General features: G+C 39.2%; 1 protein-coding gene across 6 annotated transcripts in view; it reads left to right on the top strand.

Annotated features, from left to right (window-relative positions):
* ADAM22 (ADAM metallopeptidase domain 22) overlaps window positions 1–23,036 on the top strand; it is a 237,541-nt gene that overhangs the window by 732 nt on the left and 213,773 nt on the right. For 5 of the 6 annotated variants that reach the window (XM_061198589.1, XM_061198590.1, XM_061198588.1 and 2 more), the window contains exon 2: window positions 101–258. In XM_061198589.1, the coding sequence (XP_061054572.1) occupies window positions 101–258 (158 nt within the window). The remainder of the gene's footprint in view (window positions 1–100; window positions 259–23,036) is intronic. The other variant, XM_061198592.1, reaches the window with a different exon arrangement.

The following is a 23,036-nucleotide window of genomic DNA, read 5'->3' as shown; positions in this document are numbered from 1 at the left end:
CATAAGGGAGACGTTGGACCGCAGGATGGACGAGTGTGGGTCAGGGTCATTATTTTCGCCTTTTCTCCCCAATTCCTCCTTCCCCCTTTCCTGCCTGGAGGAGACGCCTCGTTGACGGAGCTGGAGAGGAGGAAGGAAAACCGCTTCCTGGAGCGCCAGAGCATCGTGCCACTCCGGCTCATCTACAGCTCGGGCGAAGACGAAACTGGGCACGACGCGCTCGATACGCGGGTGCGGGGCGACCCCGGCGGCGGGCAGGTGAGAGGCGTGGTGCTGGGGGTGGTCCTCCGCGCGGCCCGGCCCACTCCGACCCCGCGTTTGCTCTCCGTTGCCCTGGAGATGAAGTGTCTTGGGTGAAACCAGTGCAATTCTAATGCGAGTCATGCGTGGCGCTCCCTGTGCAAAAAAGAAGAGAAAGGGGCGACAAACCCCAAAAGAGCCACAGGCCGGGGGCTTTGCTGGAGAGGAGTTTGTGCGGGTTGCCTCCGGCAGTTGTGCGGCAACCTGAGCGAAGGGGCGGAGACCCTCTCATCTCTGCCAGGCAAAAGCCATGCGTAGGCAAGAAGGGATATAATATTTGAGCAGGATTTGCATCATCATTATTGTTGTTGTGGTTGTTTTAATTTTCAAAGAGAAGACTTTATGTGATTTAAGCCAAGATTGGTACTGTAGGAAAATTGGAAAACCAAGCCTAGACATCCCTAACTAAACTCAAACCTTAAAATTAAGCAGAACTGCAAGGTTCTCAGCTCACTCAATTTGTGGACATCAGAGTTGTACCCATTCACCTCCACCTTCCAGAAAAGGTGTCCGGCTCCCCCCTTTCTTCATTGGTAGCAGTCCTCTTGGTGTAAGTAGGGCCCTGTTGCTTATTGGGCATTTATAAAGTATGTTTTTAAATAAAAATTGAACTACCGTTTACCCATATTTAGGTCAATATCACACATCCACAGATATACTTGAAAATTATTTTGAATTTACTGGTTAATTTAAGTAAATATTTTGGGGCTATGTAAGCATTTTTTGTATTTACATGTATCAACCTGGCAACCAGTTCACCCACCTGTAAGTACATGTTAAGGCAGAACTTGTTCATGTAGTTGAAAATTTTGCACACTTCACTGAAGCAAAGGCAGGCTGAACATTTTCACATGTATAAATATATTCTTAATATTTTAAGATGTATCTTGATGATGTGATACTCAGTAATTTATCTGTAAGTGTAAAATAAGTAAAAATAGAAAAATACTACTTAAATCTGTATTTGTAGCCAAGTACTTAGTTCTGTTAACATTTTAACATGATAGAAATTAATTTAAAGGGCTATAGTAATATCCATTAGTTACATTATTAGAGTAGAAAATCTAATATGCCAAGCATTAATGAAGAATCCCATCATTTGAATTGTTTGGTAAATACCTATTTTATTTATTTTTTATTTGAATTTTATTTATTTATTTGAATTAATGTTTGGTAAATACCTTTTCCATTTTGACTTTTTTCCATAGTAAAACTGAAGAAGCATAGGACACTGTCTTATTTTTCAATACATTACAATTATTTCTGTAGAGGAATATTCTCACGCTCAGTTACAACTTTTGATTATAAAAAATTTCAAACACGCACACAAAAGTAGACAGACTATTATAATGAACTCCCAGCTTCAATCATTAACAACTCATAGCCAATCTCGTTTTATCTACATCCTATCTATTTTTTCTCCCTTTCTGTATTATTTTGAAGCAAATCATATCATTTCATTTATAAAATTTCACTATGCACCTCTAAAAGATGCAGATTTTTTAGAAAATGTAACCATGATATTATCATAGTTGATATGTATTAAATATACAAATGTGTTAAATATATGTAAATATATAAAATAGATATATAAATATTATATATATATTTAAGTTTGTTTGATCCAGGGCCCAGATAATGTCTATAAACTGCAATTAGGTTTTTTTTTTGTTTTTAAAGTCTCTTTAATGCATGGTTTCCCCCTCCATTTCCTTGCTTTTTTCCATGCAATTTATTCATTGAAGATGTGGGGTCTTTTATCCAGTAGAGTCTTTCACAATCTGAATTTTTACTGGTACAGACAGTGCTTTAAAACAAGTCACAAAGAGTTTCTCAGAGAGGAAGAAAGTAGAGATGCAGAAAATGCTGCAGGATTGCACCTCTAAACTCCGGAGTCTCTGCCTCATGCTGGTCATGTCTTTAGGTACCCTCTGCCCTTCTCTGTGTTGGTAAAGACCACCACTCTTGGACAACAGGCAGTCCTCCTTTTTCTCCCCATTTCTGAAATACCACTTCTGTAGATTTTTTTGGTTCATAGGCCTCTCTACTTGGGGCAGAAGATACTTGGGGCCTGTGCAGCTTCTACTTCCTATAAGAATAAACCTCACTATTGAGAAGAATGACTCTGGCTTTTGGTGAGGTGTGAATGAATCAGTAGGATTTAGGTTAAACAGCGTGAGTAGATTATTCATTCAAGTCAGAAATGAGAGTGAAGATCCTGTCTTATCATCAAAGTAATTATGACAAGCAATTATGTCAGTGCTGGCACATGGTGAGGTATACATAGTGCATCTGGTTGGATGCCTGGATCACCTGGGAGCTGTAGCAGTTTACCATGCTCCTCAACTACAGTTAGTGATCACTGACTAGTAGGACTGAATCTGGCAGTTAGAGTTGTAAAGACTTAGTTGTCATAAGCCAACACTTCCTACAGTTAGGAAAGTAAGGAGTGGTCCTGCAATTTGTCATTTCTTGTTTCGTTGAGAGCTGTCATTGAACCCCAAAACATAAGTTAATTCTGTATGGACCTTGTTATTTCTTTGGTGATTAAAATAGATGTAATTTATACTCATAAATATGTTTAGCAACTTCCTTTCTACTTCAGAAATAAAATTAAGATGCTTTTCTATCAGCTCACAAAGGTATATATTGATTTGTTTATTTGTTTATTAAAAAGGCATTTATATACTTGAGTTCATACTGTGTACCAATTTTTTTGCAAGACCCTGGGGATTTAGAGATAAAAGACCCAGTTCTAGCCTTTAAGGAATTTACAGACAAGTAGGAAGATGGATGAATGGATAGGCAATTACACTCTGTACTTGTGTGTGATTTTCTGGAGGTGATCACGGAGAGCTGTGGAAAAGAGAAGACAGTGCTTAACCCAGGTGAGCAGTCAGGGCTCTCAGAGAGAGGTGTTATCTGAGCTGTGTTTTGAGGGTGAGTAGGAAGTGGCCAAATTAAAGGAAAGGGGTGGGCATATCAAACAGAAGGGGCAGGAGGTACGTGGGCATGTGACATCAAGACACATTTTAAACTGCAAATAGTTAGGATTTAAGGGACAGATGAAACAAAACAGGAAACCAGAAAATAGATGGTGCAGCACCTTCATGACTTGCTGAGGAATTTGGACTTGTCCTGAAAGCGATTCAAGGATTTCAGTAAGGAGAGTTACTGACCAGATTCATGTTGTCGTGGAATAACCCTAATTGTTAGAAATGAATAATCTTTTTTTTTTTGCTGCATTGGGTCTTCGTTGTTGCATGTGTGCTTTCTCTAGTTGCAGCAAGCGGGGGCTACTCTTCGTTGCAGTGCGTGGGCTTCTCATTGCGGTGGCTTCTCATTGCGGAGCACAGGCCATAGGCGCGTGGGCTTCAGTAGTTGTGGCACGTGGGCTCTAGAGCACAGGCTCAGTAGTTGTGGCGCAGGTGCTTAGTTGCTCCGCGGCATGTGGGATCTTCCCAGACCAGGGATCGAACCCATGTCCCCTGAATTGGCAGGCAGATTCTTAACCACTGCGCCGCCAGGGAAGTCCCAGAAATGAATTATCTTAATTTCAAAGGCTGAGTGAAAGTGGTTGTTCACTTTAATTCATTGTTAAATGCCAATTCACATACTCATTAAGCTTGCAAGAACTTAGTTACTAAGTATACTTAGCTGCTTAGTATAAATGAGTTAATATTTATAAAGCATTTAGAACAGTGCTGCATATTCTGTAAGCACTATATGAGTTTTTGTTAAATAACATTAACTCCCTCAGGCTGCTTGAGTACTGTTTAGAAATTTTATGACATTGCCTTAATGCAAAATGGTGCCCTAATTACCTGAATTTAACACATTCCTAGAAGTTACAAATTACTCGAATTTACATAAGTGGAATCTTAACAGTTGTAGAGATGGAAGAAATGTTATAAGTCATCTAACCTAATTCAAGAATCACTTCTCACCTGGTAAGATAGAGCCATTAACCTAGAGTAAGGAAACCAGCAATGTTTTACTTAATGTTTCAGAAAGCTCACAAGAACTGTGATGGTATAAAACACCTTAATTTTACTTTTAATGTGTCCTTACTTCAGTTTTCATCACTAAATGGAACTGCACAGTTATATTTTTGGAAAAAATTTTAATATTTTAGTTCTGTGGAAATACTGGCAGTTTGACTGGTGTGAAATAATCATTCTGTTTGTATGAGTCCATATTGTAAAAGATTTCTTTACTATCTGGCCAGTTACTTGAATGCATACTTTATTTTTATCCTCAAGCAGATGATCAGCCCATACTGAAAGCTTATTGTGCCATGAAGTTCTAGAAATGGTAGTCAAAGAAATTATATTTGATTGTGGGTAACCTTGCTGTCCTAAAGATTGTCTGCCTAGTCTGAAGTAATTTCAGTCCTGTAAAATAGCACTCAGAACTAGAATATTCAAAGTATTCAGTCTTCCTTTCCTCTGACTTGAAATTTTTTGTGCTGAAAAAATTGTATGTTGCAGATAATAGGATAAAATATATTTTTAACTGGACACCCATATGGGAAAGATATCACCTACTGAGTCCTACTGTTGGTTTGATACTGATGATCATATAATTTCTGTTTTTCAGAGTAAGCACCTTAATGGTTTCTCCTTTTTTGCTAGCCAAGCGTGATAGTTTTACTGTAGCATCAGAGGTTATTTGGTGGTTTATTTTGTTGTGTGGTCACCCCATACATTTTCAATAATTTGTTTTGCAGCCAGTAATTGCTTTTCTCTACAAGTAGCAGAATTTCTTTTTGTCAGAAGTCTTTATTGCCAGTGAATAGAGAGGCTACTTATTTTTCTTTCTATCTCATTCCCTGGAAAGTGTTGTAAGCTTCTCAAGTAGTCAAGTGCCGAGAACATAGATGTACCATTTATTATAGTTTTGATAATCAGTAATGAATGGGGAAAATGCAAGATAGTCGCAGGATGGCAAGCAGTAGCTGTGCTCCATTCGTTTTTTAAAAAATTAATTAATTTTGGCTGCATTGAGTCTTTTTTTTTTAATTTTATTTTTTATTTATTTATTTATTTATTTATTTATTTATTTATTTATTTATGGCTGTGTTGGGTCTTCGTTTCTGTGCGAGGGCTTTCTCCAGTTGCGGCAAGTGGGGGCCACTCTTCATCGCGGCGCGCGGGCTTCTCACTATCGCGGCCTCTCTTGTTGCGGAGCACAGGCTCCAGACGCGCAGGCTCAGTAATTGTGGCTCACGGGCCCAGTTGCTCCGTGGCATGTGGGATCTTCCCAGACCAGGGCTCGAACCTGTGTCCCCTGCATTGGCAGGCAGATTCTTAATCACTGCGCCACCAGGGAAGCCCTGCATTGAGTCTTTGTTGCTGTGCGCGGGCTTTCTCTAGTTGCGGCGAGGGGGGGCTGCTCTTTGTTGGCGGTGCGCGGGCTTCTCATTGCGGTGGCTTTTCTTGTTGCGGAGCACGGGCTCTAGGCGGGGGGCTTCAGTAGTTGCGGCACGCGGGCTCAGTAGTTGTGGTTCACGGGCTCTAGAGCGCAGGCTCAGTAGTTGTGGCGCATGGGCTTAGTTGCTCTGCAGCATGTGGGATCTTCCTGGACCAGGGCTTGAACCCATGACCCTGCTTCGGCAGGCAGATTCTTAACCACTGTGCCACCAGAGAAGTGCCTGTGCTCTGTTCTTATTAATATAATTATCCATATGCCTAAGCATGGATGAGCTGTACTTAAAATTGGGTTGTTTCACTTGGGAGCACTGAGTCAGCTTAACCATAAGTTGTCTGCAGTACTGCTTCCCTGGCGGAAAAGGACTCCTAGGAATTACAGCTTTAGAAGTATTTTGCAAGGATAGCACAAACATCTTTTTTTTCCCTTAATGTGCATTTGTTAAACCTAAGTAGCTCAATACTGATAAAGTTTGCCACCAGTCAAAACTTTGTTCCACTGCCATAAATAGGAAGGAGACATTTCCCAGCACATTTTTATTCTCCTGTCAACCTTCTCTTACAGTTAAATAGTTAAAAGAAAATAAAATTTAGAATTGTAGGAGTTTTCCTTACATCTTGCTTTTAGTCTATGCAATCCCAATTTGTATATATTTCTTTTGGGCATCTTTGAAATTCTGCCCAGTGGTTTTACTGTGCACACCGTGCACAGAAGAACCTTGTCTTTCATCGCTTCTTTACAGCTACACGTGGAAAACTATGAATGACTCTAAAAGCTTATGGGATGATACAAATTGTCCTTAAGTTTTATTTCTTTTCTCTTATTTCAAAGAATGCCAAGTGTTCTATGATTTTTAATGATTAAAGCCCCTTCTAAAAGTACATGGAGGGAGGTCTGCTTTCTTGTCATATAGGGTTAGTAGTACTCTATAACTCCAGTGGGGCCCATATATTGCCACATTTATCATTGAGGATTATGGATAAGCCCCAAAGGGAAAAAAGATGTTATTAAAAAGAGTGGGGGAGGGCACAAGAAGAGGAAGAGACCTTGAGGAGAATGGCAAGAAGGAGGAAGGAAAGAGAAACCAGGAAAAGAGAAATACTTATAATAGTGTTGTCATGTTATAGTATACACTAAAATATTTAATAATATTTAATAAATATTTAATAAATGGTAACTCATGTGGTTACTTTTTATGTGCTGAACAGTTTTCTGAGTACTTTTGATCTGTACAAACACATTGCATCCTCACAAGAATCATGTGACAGGTAATATTTAGCTGCAAAATCACAAAGCTGGTAGGTAGCGGAGAGGGTATTTGAACCCAGACACTTCAGCTCCACTGCACTGCCTATGTGCTGAAGCACTAGGCTAACCTGGCCTTAGCACAGGAGGTCACCAACATTTCCTTAGATATCTTTCAATGGCACTGGGGTAAAAGATGTCTTACATCTGTCCCATTGGAACTATATATTTCTTGCAGCACTTGAAAATATTTTTAAAAGTTATATAGTAGTGAAGAAACTTGCAGAACACAGTAGGAATGCTTCATTTCTACTACCTTGAGAATGAGAATGGAATATATAAAGATATTTAACATTTTAAAGGTTAGAAACACCTCTCAAAGGATGTGTGTTTTGTTTTGGAACTGCATGTGAACATTGATTGTTATAATCTTTCTTCGTAAATCAAAGATTTCAGGATCCAGTCGTCAGTACCAAAATTATACATGCTCTTCTTCTGCTTTAAGTTTCATAAAGCAGAAACATGAAATGCTAAAAAGGAATCCGTGTTTGTGTATCCTTCTCCAAATGAAAAGATACAAAATATCTTTTGTGTCTTCATAGAACAAGTAGCTCTAGAGTCCCAGATGTCAAAGCATTCAGGTCAAAGACATATGTAATAATAATATCCAAAATGATAGCTTCTGTGAACATCTAGCTGGATGTGTTTACTTTGGTAATAAAAGCATTAGAAAGCAAATATTGAGGGAAAGAGTTGAAAATAAGAATTAATATTTACTGAATATTTACCATGTGTCAGACACTGTGCTGAGCGATTTACATGTGTTATCTCTCATTATGAGGTAGATATTATTATACCCATTTTATAGATGAGGAAACTGAGGCTTAAGGAAGCTAATTAACCAGCCCAAGGTCATACAACTGACAAGTAGTAGAATTGGGTTAAGAATTCTCAAAGAAAATGTTAGAGATCCACATAAAATAAGCCTCTTGTAATCTTTCTTACTTATTTCACATGTGGTTACTGTGTCATCTATGTATTGGAACAAACCTAACATTTCTTTAAAACTCTTGGTCCTGCCCTGGTCTCCTCCCTCGCTAGCTTCATTCAGGGGTGAATTGATGTCCTGTTTCACACTTGTTATATGTCTTCATTTCTAGAAATGGGTATAATTTCTACCTCTACCTCAGATATTCTTTTAACCACATGGAAATATCTGAATCTTCTTCTAAATGGCAGCAGAGAACATCTGCACTCTGAATACTTGTTGGAGTTTAATCTGCCAGAAATTCACTTAACAGAAAGTATTTATGGAGAATTATCATCTATTCCTCCATAGTGCATTCTGGGGTGGGAGTATTTTTATAAGTCTCTCCAGGGGATTCCAGTTTGTACCCAGGGTCTAGGAGCTCTTTGTATTCTCAAGGTTTAAGATATTTTTTCTTAAATCTCTTGGATTTCAGTTAGTCACAAGGGAGTTTGGTATCTGAATTGGTATCCGTTTTCTCAGTCACTTCCCTGACCTCTTCAATCACCTTCCAGGCTTTTTCTAAAAGATATTTTGAAGGACATTGTAAGAAATGTTCCTGAGAAACCAGTTACATTATTCATTGAAGTCTTGGAGAACATTACACATGGTGTCTCAGCATGACCAAGAGGAGAGATTTATCTTGTAACTGTGTTTCCTTCCTTGACTTGGATGCCAAAAGTTTCAAGGTGAATTGTGTCCTCCTCCAAAGCAGAAGTCCCAGCATAAGTTTTCGTAGCAGCTTCATTCCTAGCTCATTGTCCTCTTCCTTCTCATCATCCCCATTTCAATGCAAAAGTCATCCGAAATCTCTCTCGACTAGTGATAATTTATCAATCTGGGAAGTCATATCTGTGCACATTTTCAAGCGCATGTTAGACTAAGATAAATATTAGTCTTAAAAAAAGTGATCTCAAGAGGTTTCCTCTGTCCACTTTTCTAAAGTATTCCCATTCCACTCCCCTCCTTGTCACCATTAGTCTTATTTTCTTCGTAGCACTTGACATTCTTTTTAACGATTGTCTTGTTTATTGTCTTTCTTTCATTATGCCATCACTGGACGGTAAACTACATGAGAATAGTGATCTTGTCTGTTCCGTCACCACACATCTCCACTGCCTAGAGCAGTGACTGGCACAGAGTTGGTGCTTAATAAATATTTATTGAATTAAAGAGTTTTCCGTCTCCCCTGGGTTCCTCATCTACTTAAAAATTTTATTTTATCTTGTAATTGTCCACATAGAACAAGCTGAAATCTTTTTTGGAATAAGGTTGGGCTCCATATGAATAAATGCATGAATAATTTTAGTCTTTTCAAATATTGAATTTACAACCCCTTTGATAATTACAATTATTTGACACAGAAATGGAGTTCAATATGCTGTATTTTAAAAAATATGAAAACATCATATAGAAAAACTGATTTTAAACTTCTAGGTGTCCTTTACTTTTTGATTTTACCTTCTGAGTTGCTTTTAAGACAGAAATCTGTTTTTCCCAGAGCAGAGTATTATATATAACTTGATTTTGAAGATAAAATTTAAAATGTTGTACCATGATTCAGAAATATCAGCAGTTCTAAAGCTAGACAGAGAAAGAGTAAGGAGCTTAATCCTTCCCTCCCCCTGCCCAATCCTGTCTCACAATCTATTTGTTGTTTGTATTGAAACGATGTTTCAGAATCATATTCATCTGTAAGTGTAAATCAACATTTTTATTCTCCTTTTTAAAAATTAATTTTGTATGAGGGGATTTTAGCACTTAGCAATAGTCGCCCTTTTGCTGCATTTTTTTTTTTTTTTTTTTTTTTGTCCCAAGTAAAGAACATTAGATGACTCTTTGAAGATGGGAAATCAATGATACTTCCCTGAAGCTAGACCTCAAGAGCTCACATTTTGCAAGTCGTTTTAAAATTTTCTGCCCAAGACAGTAGAACTGGTTGACAGTTTTCTTCGACCTCTTATTCTGTTTGGCACTGAATCATGCCTCTAGTTGGTCACTTTCTATTCTTATGTAATTTTTTTTTTTTTTTTTCCAGTTTGCCTTTTAAGCAGGCTTCTTTGGGAAAAACTGCGTTCATTTCCTCCTCTAGTGAGGTGAGGATTTTGGGGTCAGGCTGGTACACGCCAGTTGCTACTCCTGGTCAGAGCTCAAGCTTTGCTCTCAGTGGTTTCTCTTTCTTCGGGTTAGATAGCAAGATGCTGCAGAGAGAGTTGCCACTTCATAGACCTGGAGTCCATGAATTCCCTGGTGGATTTTTAATGCCTTTGGACTATCCTGTCAGGAGTCTGGCCTGGAACCTAGCTGTGGATCCATAGCAGTCAAGGTTATGCAGGGTAGTATTAACCTAGGGTAGGCTGGAGTCGGAGCAGTTTGCAGAAGGGTAATCTTGGGTCATCAGAACACGGGGCAGGAGCAGGCCGTGGGTAAAAGGGTAGTGGAAGGCGAGGCTCAGGGAAATAAAAACAAAAAATCAGGTCTAGAGAGAAGATACTGGGTCCACTGTGCCAGCTCAGTCCAGTATCCTCCTGGCTCAACTAGAGAGAGTGAGCTGAAAAAGTCTGAGACACTTTCTGAGTTTTTGATCTCAGCCCATTGAGGTTTCAGTGGTTGGCTCCACTCTTGACCGAGGTCTCATGTTTTTAAAGAGAACCATGTGTTTTTTAGCCAGACTTGCTCTAATGGCCCTTGGGATTGTTTCCATGCCCTCATGAGCTTTAAGTGTTTGGTTCAGAGGGAGGGACCACTGTCTCCTCCTCCTCTTCCTCCTCTTCTTCTTCTCCTTCCTATTCTTCTTCTTCATTATTCCTTAGTTTCCCTCCTTCCTTCCTCCTCCAAGATCATATTCTTCACTGGTCGTGTCTAAGGCTCTGCAGGCTAGTGGGAGGGGGCTTTCAGGGGCCCACTCTTTTCCCCATTAACGTAGTTCAGACTGCAGACTGTGCCTGTCCTGGATCAGGAGATGACACTTACATAAAGATTGATTTCCTAACTTGTGTGACAGCTGATGCTCTGAAAAATCACACTTACTTTGTGCAAAATGAGCAACAAGCTCATTTTACATGGCATGTGGTACATGTTAAAAAAAATGTATGTTAATAATGGAAGAGTCCTTGTAAGTGGGAGTTTGGAAAATTTGTTCTTATTGAGATGGATAATTTTGGTGTCAGTCTCCATTTGCTATAAATAGTGGGTTATTTTCAAGATTAGTTTGGTATCACCTGCAGTTTAGCAATAGTTAGGAGTACTTTGATGTGTTTTTCAAGAAAACTTTAGGAAAGTGTTTAAGAAGAAGAATGGGAAAATTTTTTTTACAGATACATTAACAAATTTACCATTGTGTTAAGTAATCAAGCCATCATTTCTTAGAAAGAGTTTTATTGACTATGATAGAAACTTAAACATCTTTGAAGATAATGGAAGTTTTGATGCAGGACAGGAAAATCGTTCTTACGTTTTACAAAAGTATACAGCTTGTTTAGCTATAAACAGCACATTGCTTTTTTTCAAACTGATTTCCTCATAAAAGTACCTGAAAGCTTGGACAGATATTGATTGATAAGGAGGTGGGCAAAATTCAAGTTGTGTTCATTGCTATCACCAAAGGTGAAGCCATTTCTGACTGGATGAGTGACTAGAGATGAGGCTATTTCAAACCATGGTGTGTAGCAACTTTCGTTGGTCCTCAGCATCCTCCAGGGTAAAAAGAGGTGCTGAGATACTATGAATTTTTCATTTAATTTAATTTCTGAGGTAAGTTTAGCATGATGTCCTTATAGTTCTTAATGATCTTGCATGGACAATGTTCTCTCATACTTAATGAAGGGAAGGTACTATTCATTCATAACTTAACCAATTTAATATGAAATCTACTTGAGGTCATTGACTAATGAGTTTTTTAGGACTTTTTTTAAAGTGTTCTGATTATGAAATCATGAAGTTTGCAGTTGTCCCAGGGTGACGGGGTAAGAATTATTTCAATTTAATTTAGGGAAAAACATGGTGTGAGGGCATAAATAAAAAAATATCCATTTTTATTTCTTCCCAGCGTTGAGCTCAGAGCCTTGTACATAGCAAGTGCTCAAAAAGCAAACGAGAACTGGATGACATCATTGATGCCATGACTTAGAGAGCCCTGTTCCATTCTTATGCCTCTAGACCCCTGTTGTTACATCAGGTTTTCCCTGATTGATTATTTTTTTTCTTTTCTCTCATCTCTTTCTTTCCTCATTTCTCAGTTCAGGCTCTGTCACGTTCCTGTTGCCTCTTTCCATTTATCATTTTCCTGTGAACATAGCCTTGCTCTGTTCACTTTCCCTATGACCCTTGGTTTATTTTGTATTTTTTCCCCTACTCTCTTTCTGTCAAATGCCTCTTTTTCTCTTAGCAACTAAAGTAAAAACAAGTCTCTGAAAGGTTATTTATATTCAGTGTTGGGAACCATCCCTGTTGCCTGTTGCTGGACTGACTTATTTTGGGATTTGCAAAATGTGTTATAGTTCAACAAGCTTCCCACTCTACTACTTACCTTTAAACCTGTTTTTTATGTGGTTTTTCTTTTTCATTTGTTGTTTCTTTTGTTCCCCTTAAATTGTCCCTCATTCATTCCCTTCTTTGGGTGTGGATTGCAGTGAGTTTCACTTCTGCTCTTTGCTGTTGGAATAGTCGCCTTCCGAAAATCATTCTCCTTGTTCTCACTGCTCATAATCCCCTGGACTTAAACTCTGAGTTATGTGTCTGGTCCATCCTCCACAACTGCCGAGCGTGTCACTTCTCAGAGTCTTCCAGAGGGGTCCATTGCTCCATTGCTGCAGGATTCAGACTCAGCATTGAGCAATGACGAGGCACTTTTACAGGTATACTAATAGTTCAACTTGCCTCACAGGCTTGGCATAAAATTACTCCTGCTTGTGTGTGTGTGTTGGTGCAGGGGTAATGGTGCACTGATCATTTGGGTGGGTTAATAGAAGGTGTCCCCATGAGATGGACTCTAATGTTGGGCTGGAACTTTGTCGTTTGTTTTCACCATTATTTGTTCACTGCTTAACACTCTGATGGATAGGTGGTACTCGGCCAATATTTATGGTCTGCCTTTGTTTCAATTTTCAATCTCAAAGATGCAGAAAAAGTGTTCTGTGACCATTTATGTTCTTCTGATGTATTTCCAACCATCACAGTATTTCTTTCCTCCGGATTGTTAAAATCTTTTGTTGGGATGGGTTCGAGAGGAGCACGGCCCTCCTTCCACATTTATACCTTATCCCTGACCTCTTTCTTCCCCTTCCCTCCGCGTACATTCTTTATTTTTTATTATTTAAAAAAAATTTTTTTTCCCTCCGCGTACATTCTTGCCAGCCCGACAGAGCCACCCTGTCTATATAGAAAGCCCAGGTTCTGTGAGGATCTCAATACGGTGAGCACCTGAACTGCAGTAGCTGTCCCCCTTGCTTCACGTGTGAGGCAGGGCCATGAGGATAGGAGAGAGAAGACTGGAGAAAGCAGTGGGAACTTGGGTAATGACTGGCAGACTGATATTCTACCATATAAAGCTGCCTTGCTATCTCCCGGCTGCTTTAATCACTGTGACAAAATCATTCATGTCAGTTTCTAGCCCTGTCTCTCCCAACACAAATAAATCCAAGCTGTTTAACCTTTGTGTGTGACTTTATTCATCAGACTTTGCCATTTGCTGCCTGGAGCTGCATTTTCTTTAAGACGATGATGTCTGTCTTCTGGGAAAGTGACATATAGTATTTCTGATAGTTCTGAACTCGTATGACATATTTAGCTAAGGAGTTTTTCTGATATTTGTTTGTGGAGTTTTGATTTTTTTTTTGAACCAAGGACAGCATCCTCTTTTTTTTTCTCCCTGTAATTAAGCCTCCAATACTTTCTTGTCTAATATTTTGTTTTATTTTTATTTTTTTCTCAATCTTTACCTCCCTATTGTGGACTAACAAGTTAATATAAAATATTTACATTCTGGAACTTCCCTGGCCATCCAGTGGTTAAGACTCCGCACTTCCACTGCAGGGGGCACGGGTTCAATCCCTGGTTGGGGAACCAAGATCCCGCATGCCACACAAAGTGGCAGAAAACAAACAAACAAACAAAACTCCAGGAATTCTGCTGAGTAAAAAATATTTACTTTCTTTATTTCTTAGGTGGTAGATACTACTGTTATAGAACTATTACTCTATGAAACCTCCAGGCTCTAAAAGATCTGCACATTTGATTTAAATCAGAAAACACGCCACTTGAGAATAGCCACTTTGGTATAAGTAGAGACCCTAGAGAGGGATGGCACTCTGAGCTGTTTTCAAGCATTAATATCTTAGTGTGAATGAAGGATTGATCTGAAAGTAGGTTTATGATCAGAAAAGAAAGTAAGGGCTTGTGTCGGGGAGGGGGTCCCGCATCAAAATGTTAAGATTAAGTAACTGGCCCACAAAAATGAACTCTTTAACATGCCTTCAGCTGATTTAGTATAATCAGCTGACTTTTCATGACTTCAGCTGATTTAGTATAATCTCAGGAACAAAATAATTCACATTTTCATTATATATAGTTATAAGGCCATTATTGAAATATAATTTGCATACCATAGAATTCACCCATTTAACAATAGTGTACAATTCAAAGTTTATTAGTGTATTCAAGCAATTGTGCAAGCATCACCATAGTCAGTTTTAAACATTTTCCTCACCTCAAAAAGAAATCCCATTCACATTCCCCAGACTCTCTCCCGCCCTGCCTATCTGCACCCCCAGCCCTGGGCAACCACTAATCTACTTTCTGTCTTTATAGCTTTGCCTATTCTAGACATTTCATAAAATGGAATCATAAACTATCTGGTCTTTTGTGACTGGCTTCTGTTACTTAGCATAATGATTTCAAGGTTTATCCATGTTGTAGCATGCGTTTTTACCTCATTCCTTTTTTAAAAAAATTTATTTATTTTATTTATTTATTTTTGTCTGCGTTGGGTCTTCGTTGCTGTGCGCAGGCTTTCTCTAGTTGCGGCGAGTGCGAGCTACTCTTTGTTGTGGTGTGTGGGCTTCTCATTGTAGTGGCTTCTCTTTGTTGCGGAGCACAGGCTCTAGGCGTGTGGGCTTCAGTAGTTGTGGCATGCGGTCTCAGTAGTTGTGGCTCGCAGGCTCTAGAATGCCGGCTCAGTAGTTGAGGCGCAGGGGCTTAGTTGCTCCGCGGCATGTGGGATCTTCCTGGACCAGGGCTCGAAACTGTGTCCCCTGCATTGGCAGGCAGATTCTTAACCACTGCACCACCAGGGAAGTCCCCTCATTCCTTTTTATTGATGAATAACATCCATTATTTATCCATTCACTTTGATGGAGATTTGGGTTGTTTCCACTTTGGGGAAATCATGCATAATACTGCTATGAACATTTGTGTTAAAGTTTTCGTATGAACAAGTGAAAACACACACATACAGCAAAGATCAAAACAAGTGTGTTGTGAAACAATACTTATCCTTGAAGCATGAAGTGTATGCTTTTCATTCTACTCTGTTCTTTGTCATTTTCTAAAAAATCCTGGCATGGTTCACTAAAGTGATTTCAGAGCGTTCTAATGGGTCATGATCTGATCCACAGTTTAAAAAACTGTCCTACAGGATTCCTGACAGGGGAGCCTAGCAGTACCTGTGAGGCAGCTATGGCTAAGGTTTTAAAGATTGAGTCATGTGCCTCCTGGCAGCTTCCAGCTGTTAATTTTTGTTTCTTGTAGTTTTCTTGGCAACAGTACTAAAGACATCTCTGTGGTTGTGTTACTCACCCCTGAGCTGTTATGTGTGGCATCAGTGAAATCAAGCACATGAAGGTGCATATGAAAATTTCTTCAAGACAACTTTTGTCACATTTTTAATTTTAAAAAGCTTATGTTTTGAAATAGTTTAAATATACCAAAAAGTAGATAGAATAATGTGACAGACTTTGATTTTCAGTCTCTTATCTTGATACAGGTAAAGTAATTGAATTCATTCCTTTTTATTGCTGTCTGGCTTTCCATTTTATAAACCTACCCTCATCTATGTATTTATTTTCCTATTAATGGCATTTATAGATTGACCCTGATTTTTTGATGTTATAAGCAGTGTATGCCATTAATGCATACATGTGCGTGTGTTTCTGTGGGGCATTTATTTAGAAGTGAAATTGTTGATTCTTAGGGTTTGTCCCTTCTCAACTTCTCCACATACTGACAAATCACACAACGATATACCAATTTATACTCCACCCATGGTGCATGAGAATTTCTGTGTATCCCCATCTTTATCATCATTTGGAATCATAAGACTTTAAAATTTCTAACAATATTATGGGTGTGAAGTAGTGTCTGATTACTTTGCTTTCCATTTCCCTGATGACTAATGAGGTAGAGCACCTTTGGTAATCTGTATTTCTTCCTTTGAATGGCCTAGTTATATACTTTCCCCATTTTTCAAGTGTCTTTTTCTTATTGATTTACAGGCATTTTAAGTATGTTATGGATTCTTTCCTATTATTGTTTATCTCTGTTGCAAACACTTTAAAAATTGTGGCTTATTTATTCATTCTCATGGTATCTTTTGTTGTAACAGATTAAAAAAATTTTCTTGGTGTTATACATATCGATTCTTTTCTTCATGATTGTGTTTATGTATTACTATACTACTGCCGAATCTACTATAGTTTTTTTAGAATAAGTCTTCATTTTTAGTAAAATGACTGCCTGATATATAATTTTCTTCTAAGAAAGTATTGTAGGATAGTGATTAAGAGTTTGAGAACCTGGAATTAGAGTGCATGGATTCAAAGCCCACCTTTGCCACTAACTGCACTTAATTTCTCTAATCCTGAGTTTTTACACCAATAAAATAGGAATAAGAATAGCGCCCAGCTCATATGTTGTGAGGATTAAGGAGATAAAATGCATAAAGTTTGTAGCTGAGCATTTGGCATATGGTAAGGGCTCCGTACATGTTAGCTCTTTTTTTTGTGGCTGTTTTTTTAGCTCCTATAATGATTATATCTTGGTATAAAACTGTTTGCCCAGTTTCTTGTGTACACAGATCACTGGATTTCTTCGATTGTTTTCACAAGAGCTGTGATTTGCATCAAATGTTCCAGGAGGGTAGAACAATTTGGACCCTCGTGCTAATTCTGGATCCCAGCTTTGGTCTCACTGCATTTTTTCCAGGAATTTAACAAACCAAGTTAATCTTGTCCTCCCACTCCCCCAACCCCCAATATAATATTGGTTCAAACATCAGGTGGGATTTGTTTTTTTTTTTTAATTAAATGAGTAACAATGCAGCTCCATTACTTTGGGATGGGAAGCATCTCTGCCTTAGCTGAGCCCTCAATAGTCTGTATCCTCATAGGGCTGCTCCCAGCTGGGAAGTGAGGAAAGGAAGGGAGGGCACAACATGAAGAGATTAACGGGCAGTGAGATAAAGGTTGGACTCATAGTTCCCAAACTAGGCTGAGTGTTGGAAGCTATATTTTTAACTTTAGTAGAGGATAGGATGCTCCATTTAATAGCTTGTTTTATTTTATTTTTAAAAAACATGTTTTAAAAACATGTTCAAAAGACAAAAATCTAAGAACTTCAAAAGACAAAAATCTAAGGGAACAGACAGTTGAGGAAGAAAGGGCTCCCAGAATTTTATAAAAGGTAGCAGTTATTATAACAAAGACCATTCCTCTTCTGCATTTGAATTATGTTTATGATCACAATCTTAATTTTTAATATAGTTTTTTTTTTGAAAGGTAAGCAGTCCATTTCTAATTATTTTTCTTTTTTTAAAATTTATTTTATTTATTTATTTATTTATTTTTGGCTGTGTTTGGTCTTCGTCTCTGTGCGAGGGCTTTCTCTAGTTGCGGCAAGGGGGGGGCCACTCTTCATCGCGGTGCGCGGGCCTCTCACTATCGCGGCCTCTCTTGTTGCGGAGCACAGGCTCCAGACGCGCAGGCTCAGTAGTTGTGGCTCACGGGCCCAGTTGCTCCGCGGTATGTAGGATCTTCCCAGACCAGGGCTCGAACCCGTGTCCCCTGCATTGGCAGGCAGATTCTCAACCACTGCACCACCAGGGAAGCCCCAATATAGTTTTTTAATAACAGCTTTATTGAAATATAATTCATGTACCATAAAATTCACCCTTTTAAAGCATACGATCGGTGGTTTTTAATATAGCTTTTAATGAAACTTTTAGTCATCCACAGTTCTCAGTTTTCCCTTTCTCTTTTGGCTCTCTACTTTTTGTCATTCTGTTGTTTTTGGTCCTGTTGTAAACCAGTCGTGATCATCAGTTCCTTTGCTCAGCTTCTTGCTAAGCCGATGCAGCCCAGCATTAGATGTGGCCTTCAGCTCCATGGAAGAACTTCCATTTTCTTGTAGTGGATTCCCATATTTAATAAATATTTTAACACTTAATCAATCAACCATGTGTTCCTGAATTTCCAACAGTTTTCAAGAAACAGTCTTTCCAAAATCTGTTATTCCAAAGTTAATTGTTTGTGTTATTTCTCTTTCTCAGGAAATAATTGGGTTAGAAGAAGCCCATATGCTCTTCTTTTAGCATCATATGCTCACTGCAGAAAGTGTTCAGCAAGAGCAGCTCCATGTGCAGATATTATTGTTGCTGGTGGTGGTAGTGGTGTGTGTGTGTGTGTGTGTGTGTGTGTGTGTGTGTGTATCTGTCTGGAGAGTCTTCGTGGAATAGCCCATCTCCATAGGGCCATCGAGTCTGTTTTAGTTCTCACATTTCGCTCAATGAGAGAAAAAGCTACACTTGTCTCTGCACCTTCTGGCCCTTGTGCAGTTGGGTATTTTAGTTATGTTTGAGCTATTAATCATGCCTTTTTATAGCTCCTGTTCTCTGCAGCGTGTTTTCACTAGAACTAGAGATTCTTGATTTCACTTTTCCTTGTTCTATCTTTGAATAATGAGGGAACTGAGAAGACTGCAAATATTTAATAGACTTAGATTCCTGTTCCTTTTATGATAAAGTTTAAACTCGCCAGATTTGCAATTAAAATTTTTCCATTGGTTCTTTTATTTTTCATATTAAGGCTCAATAACTGTTTTGGGCAATATTAACATTGTGTGTGTGTGTGTGTGAGAGAGAGAGAGAGAGAGGGAGAGAGAGAGAGGGAGATGGAATTAATTCCTGTGATTTGATTTTTGAACTGACGTTTAAAAAATTTACTCCCCAAATATTTATTGAGGATCTACTACAGGCAGGCACTATCTGACTTCTTACGATACATCAATGAATTAAAAAAAAAAACCCAAATTTGTTTCTTCATGGGACTTATGTTCTAGTAGATAGACAAAAACATAATAAAGGATAAATTATTTAGTATATTAGAAGGTGACAAGTACCATGGAAAAGAAAAGAAAAAAATATAGCATGGTAATGGACATTGGGAGTGCCAGGGTTGTAGGGGACATAGGTTGTAATTTTTAATAGGGTGATCCAATAGGCCTCACGGAGAAGGTGACATTGGGAAAAGCTTGAAGGGAGTGGGAAGTGAGCCAGGCTCTTCTGTGGAAGAGCATTTCTGGAGGAGAGAACAGTTGGTACAATGATTCCAAGGCTAGAACATGTCTGTCAAGTTTGAGTAACAAGACTACTGCTCCAAAGAAGGTGGGTGACGGAGGATCTCAATGAAAACTGTATTGGGGGCTTTCCCAGTGAAGTTATTTGAAAGTATCCATATCTCTGGCGGTATTTTCAGTTTCATTATATGTTCTCAAAGGATTGTATTATCTCACCAAAGAAGACCACACAAATTTTCACTTGAGTGGCTGAATGTAATTCATCTACCACCCCCAATGTAATGCACTTGGATTCTTCTTTGCAAGACGGTATTACTTTGGTGCACTTAAATGTACTTCTCTTTTATGTTTATACATGCATGGATCACTCTTTCAGCAGGATTTTTTTTTGAATAAATTTATTTATTGATTTATTTCTATTTTTGGCTGCGTTGGGTCTTCGTTGCTGCATGTGGGCTTCTCTCTAGTTGTGGCGAGCGGGGGTTACTCTTCATTGTGCTGTGCGGGCTTCTCGTTGTGGTGGCGCCTCTTGTTGCAGAGCACGGGCTAGGCACGCGGGTCTCAGTAGTTGTGCCTCGATGGCTCTAGAGTGCAGGCTCAGTAGTTGTGGCTTACAGGCTTAGTTGCTCCGTGGCATGTGGGATCTTCCTGGACCAGGGCTCGAACCCGTGTCCCCTGCATTGGCAGGTGGATTCTCAACCACTGCGCCACCAGGGAAGCCCTGCAGGATGTTTTATCCTGTGTAGTTGGTAGATATTTTTAGTGCTAGCCTGCCATAAAGCTTACAAAGTAGCACATAGTTTCTACTGTGCCTAACAGATGAGAGGCATACTTTCAAGTCATCTTTGAACCTCTCCTGTTTCACAAATGGACGAAATAGGTCTAAATTGCATTAAGAGAGAGTTCTGTTAGCTATTGAAGAGGGAAAAGAAGGTGATTCAGCATTGGGAGAAACTACAATTATAGGTTGAGGAACTGTCTCAAAAACATACAAAATAGGCTCAGCAATCATTTTTTCAAGATGGTTTTGAGTAGATGTTTACTCATAGGTAGGAAGTGAATCACATAACTCATTGAGGTTCCCTAAAGCTCAAAGTTCCATCCTTCTCCCTCTGAACTATAGATAATACATATTTCAAGTCATGTAGCCAAATGGCTACAAACTCACCAACAAATGTTGATTGAATAAAATGAGCACAGGGACACAGGTAAGAAATTTTTAAGGAGTAGAATGCATCTGCTGGTAAAGGTTTTACCCTCTATAACAGCGATAGTGCTTATAAACTACTGGAGAACTAACAAAGAAACCAATAAAATAATTGGTTTAACTAACTAGATGAAAGCAACCTTTGTTAGGGTTATATTCCTGAGAACTAGCAATACTTCCCATTTTGGGCTAATTTACAGTTTGCAAAATAACGTTTGTCCATCTTACTGTCAAATAAGAGTTGTCAGATTTGTTTTAAATTTGTAAGTGAGCATGTGCTTTGTGCCAAACGAGGTACTGAGTAGTGCTGGGAATACAGAGGCACTTGGTCCAGAGTTGAGAATGGAGGGTGGTGTAGCTGTGAGGCATGGACCTCAAGGAGAGAGGAATAGAGGAACTGTCATCTGGAAGTGACAAGGGGGAAGCAAGAATAATTCTGACTTCTGGATGTAACACAGAATTCTCGTCACGCACCCTCAGACTTTGGCCGCTCATGCGGTGTAATAATAAATAACACTGAGGGAACTAGACTGTTCTATATAGTTTACAGGTATTCAGTCTTCTCAGCAATCCTCAGAAGTTGATACTGTTGTTCCCATTTACTAAATGGAGAAACTGAGGCACAGGGAGCTTAAATGACTTGCCCGAGATTGTTCGGTTTGGGAAGGGGTGGAGGTAGAATTTGAAACAGGAAATTTGGCTCTGGAACCTGGAGTCTTAGCCACTACCCTCTGCCACTTTTCATAAGTAACTGCTCACATTTCTAAAAGAGAGGGAAAACTCTTTAGGACAAAAGAGTTTAGTACTACTGGATTATGTTACTGCCTGTACAAGAGTAACATGTTTTACCAGACCATACAAATCTGTGGGCAGGGGTTGTATCTTTCATAGCATCCGCTATGGTCCTCATGGAGTCCTGAGCACAGGTAGGGGTTCAGGACGTGATGGTGGTGAGGGAGGGGATGGGACCTGCAGGGAAGGCCAGAGAAGGACAAAAAGGATGGCTTGGCGGCAGTTTGCTGAGGATGCTGATCTAGGGAACATTTTGGTCAGGAGGCTTTGCCAGGAGGCAGCTTCCCAGAAGCCCAGTGGGGGTAGTTCAGAGTGACGGCGTACACACTTCTCAGAAGTCAAGACATTCTCCCAGGGTATCATTTAATAAATTAATTGAAAAGTGAACTCTCTGTTACTTCAAAGTATTCATTTGCTTCAGAGCAACAAGAAGTAAAAATAAACAAACAAAAACAATTATAAAACGAACAGAAAGGAAGGCTGTGCCCAGAAGTTTTCCTTTATAAAAGAGAATCAGGATATCTTTTAGGAATCCTTTCTTTAACCCAGCGTGTCAGAGGCACAGAGGCCTCGTTAAACTGCCGTAATTTGCCCCCAATAGAGGCAACAACTATAGAGTTTGGTTTATTCAGCTTTATGTCAAAACACATCAACAGCATAGAAGCCTGAGTCATGTATGGAACATTGAAAACAGTTCAGTGCCCCTGCATGCTTGCTCTTTTGTTAAGGCAGAGAGTTTAAACAGAGGGAAGTATGAATGGCTCTAATCAAGCTATTGGCTCCCAAGCTCCACTGACACGCCTTCACAAGGTCATGGCTCCTTGTGATCCTATCTGTGAATCGTTTCTGTTTTTTGGATCTTTTTTTTTGGTGTTGTTGTTTTGGCCACACCACACAGGTTGTGAGATCTTAGTTCCCCGACCAGAGATTGAACCCAGGCCCTCAGCAGTGAAAGCGCCAAGTCCTAATCACTGGACACCAGGGAATTCCCTACCCTTTCTGTTTCTAACACAGAGGAGGTCAAGTTCCATCAACCTTTGACATGATATTGTTTCTATCAAGAGCTGAGTTCATGCCAGTGAAGAAAAGAGTGGTCAGACCTGGATTTTATTTCTTTTTATTCAGACACAAAGTCATAACAATAGTTAGAAATCTCCGAAGTTTTGTCGTGGTTTTTTCTTGTAATGAAGACATATTTCAGGCCTAAGGGATAGTCTACATTTGATTCTGACTTTACATCACTAGACACTGTTACCTTGTCCTAGGTCTAGAGACCCTCCAATGAGGATTTATATCCTGTCTCCATTTTAGAGCAGCAGTTATTCCTTCTATTAGATCTTTTTAGAGTTGAACTCACCAGCACTACAGAGTTTACTTGTTTTGAGTAGTAATTATTTTCTAGGTTACAGCTGACTACAAGCTATTCCTGCCGTGATGTATACGCAGGTATGCACACACATGCACATGGAA

The sequence above is a fragment of the Eubalaena glacialis genome, chromosome 8 (genome assembly GCF_028564815.1).
Source record: "Eubalaena glacialis isolate mEubGla1 chromosome 8, mEubGla1.1.hap2.+ XY, whole genome shotgun sequence".
Taxonomy (NCBI): domain Eukaryota; kingdom Metazoa; phylum Chordata; class Mammalia; order Artiodactyla; family Balaenidae; genus Eubalaena; species Eubalaena glacialis.
Note: the sequence above shows the minus strand (reverse complement) of the source record. Positions and strands in the feature narration are given on the sequence as shown.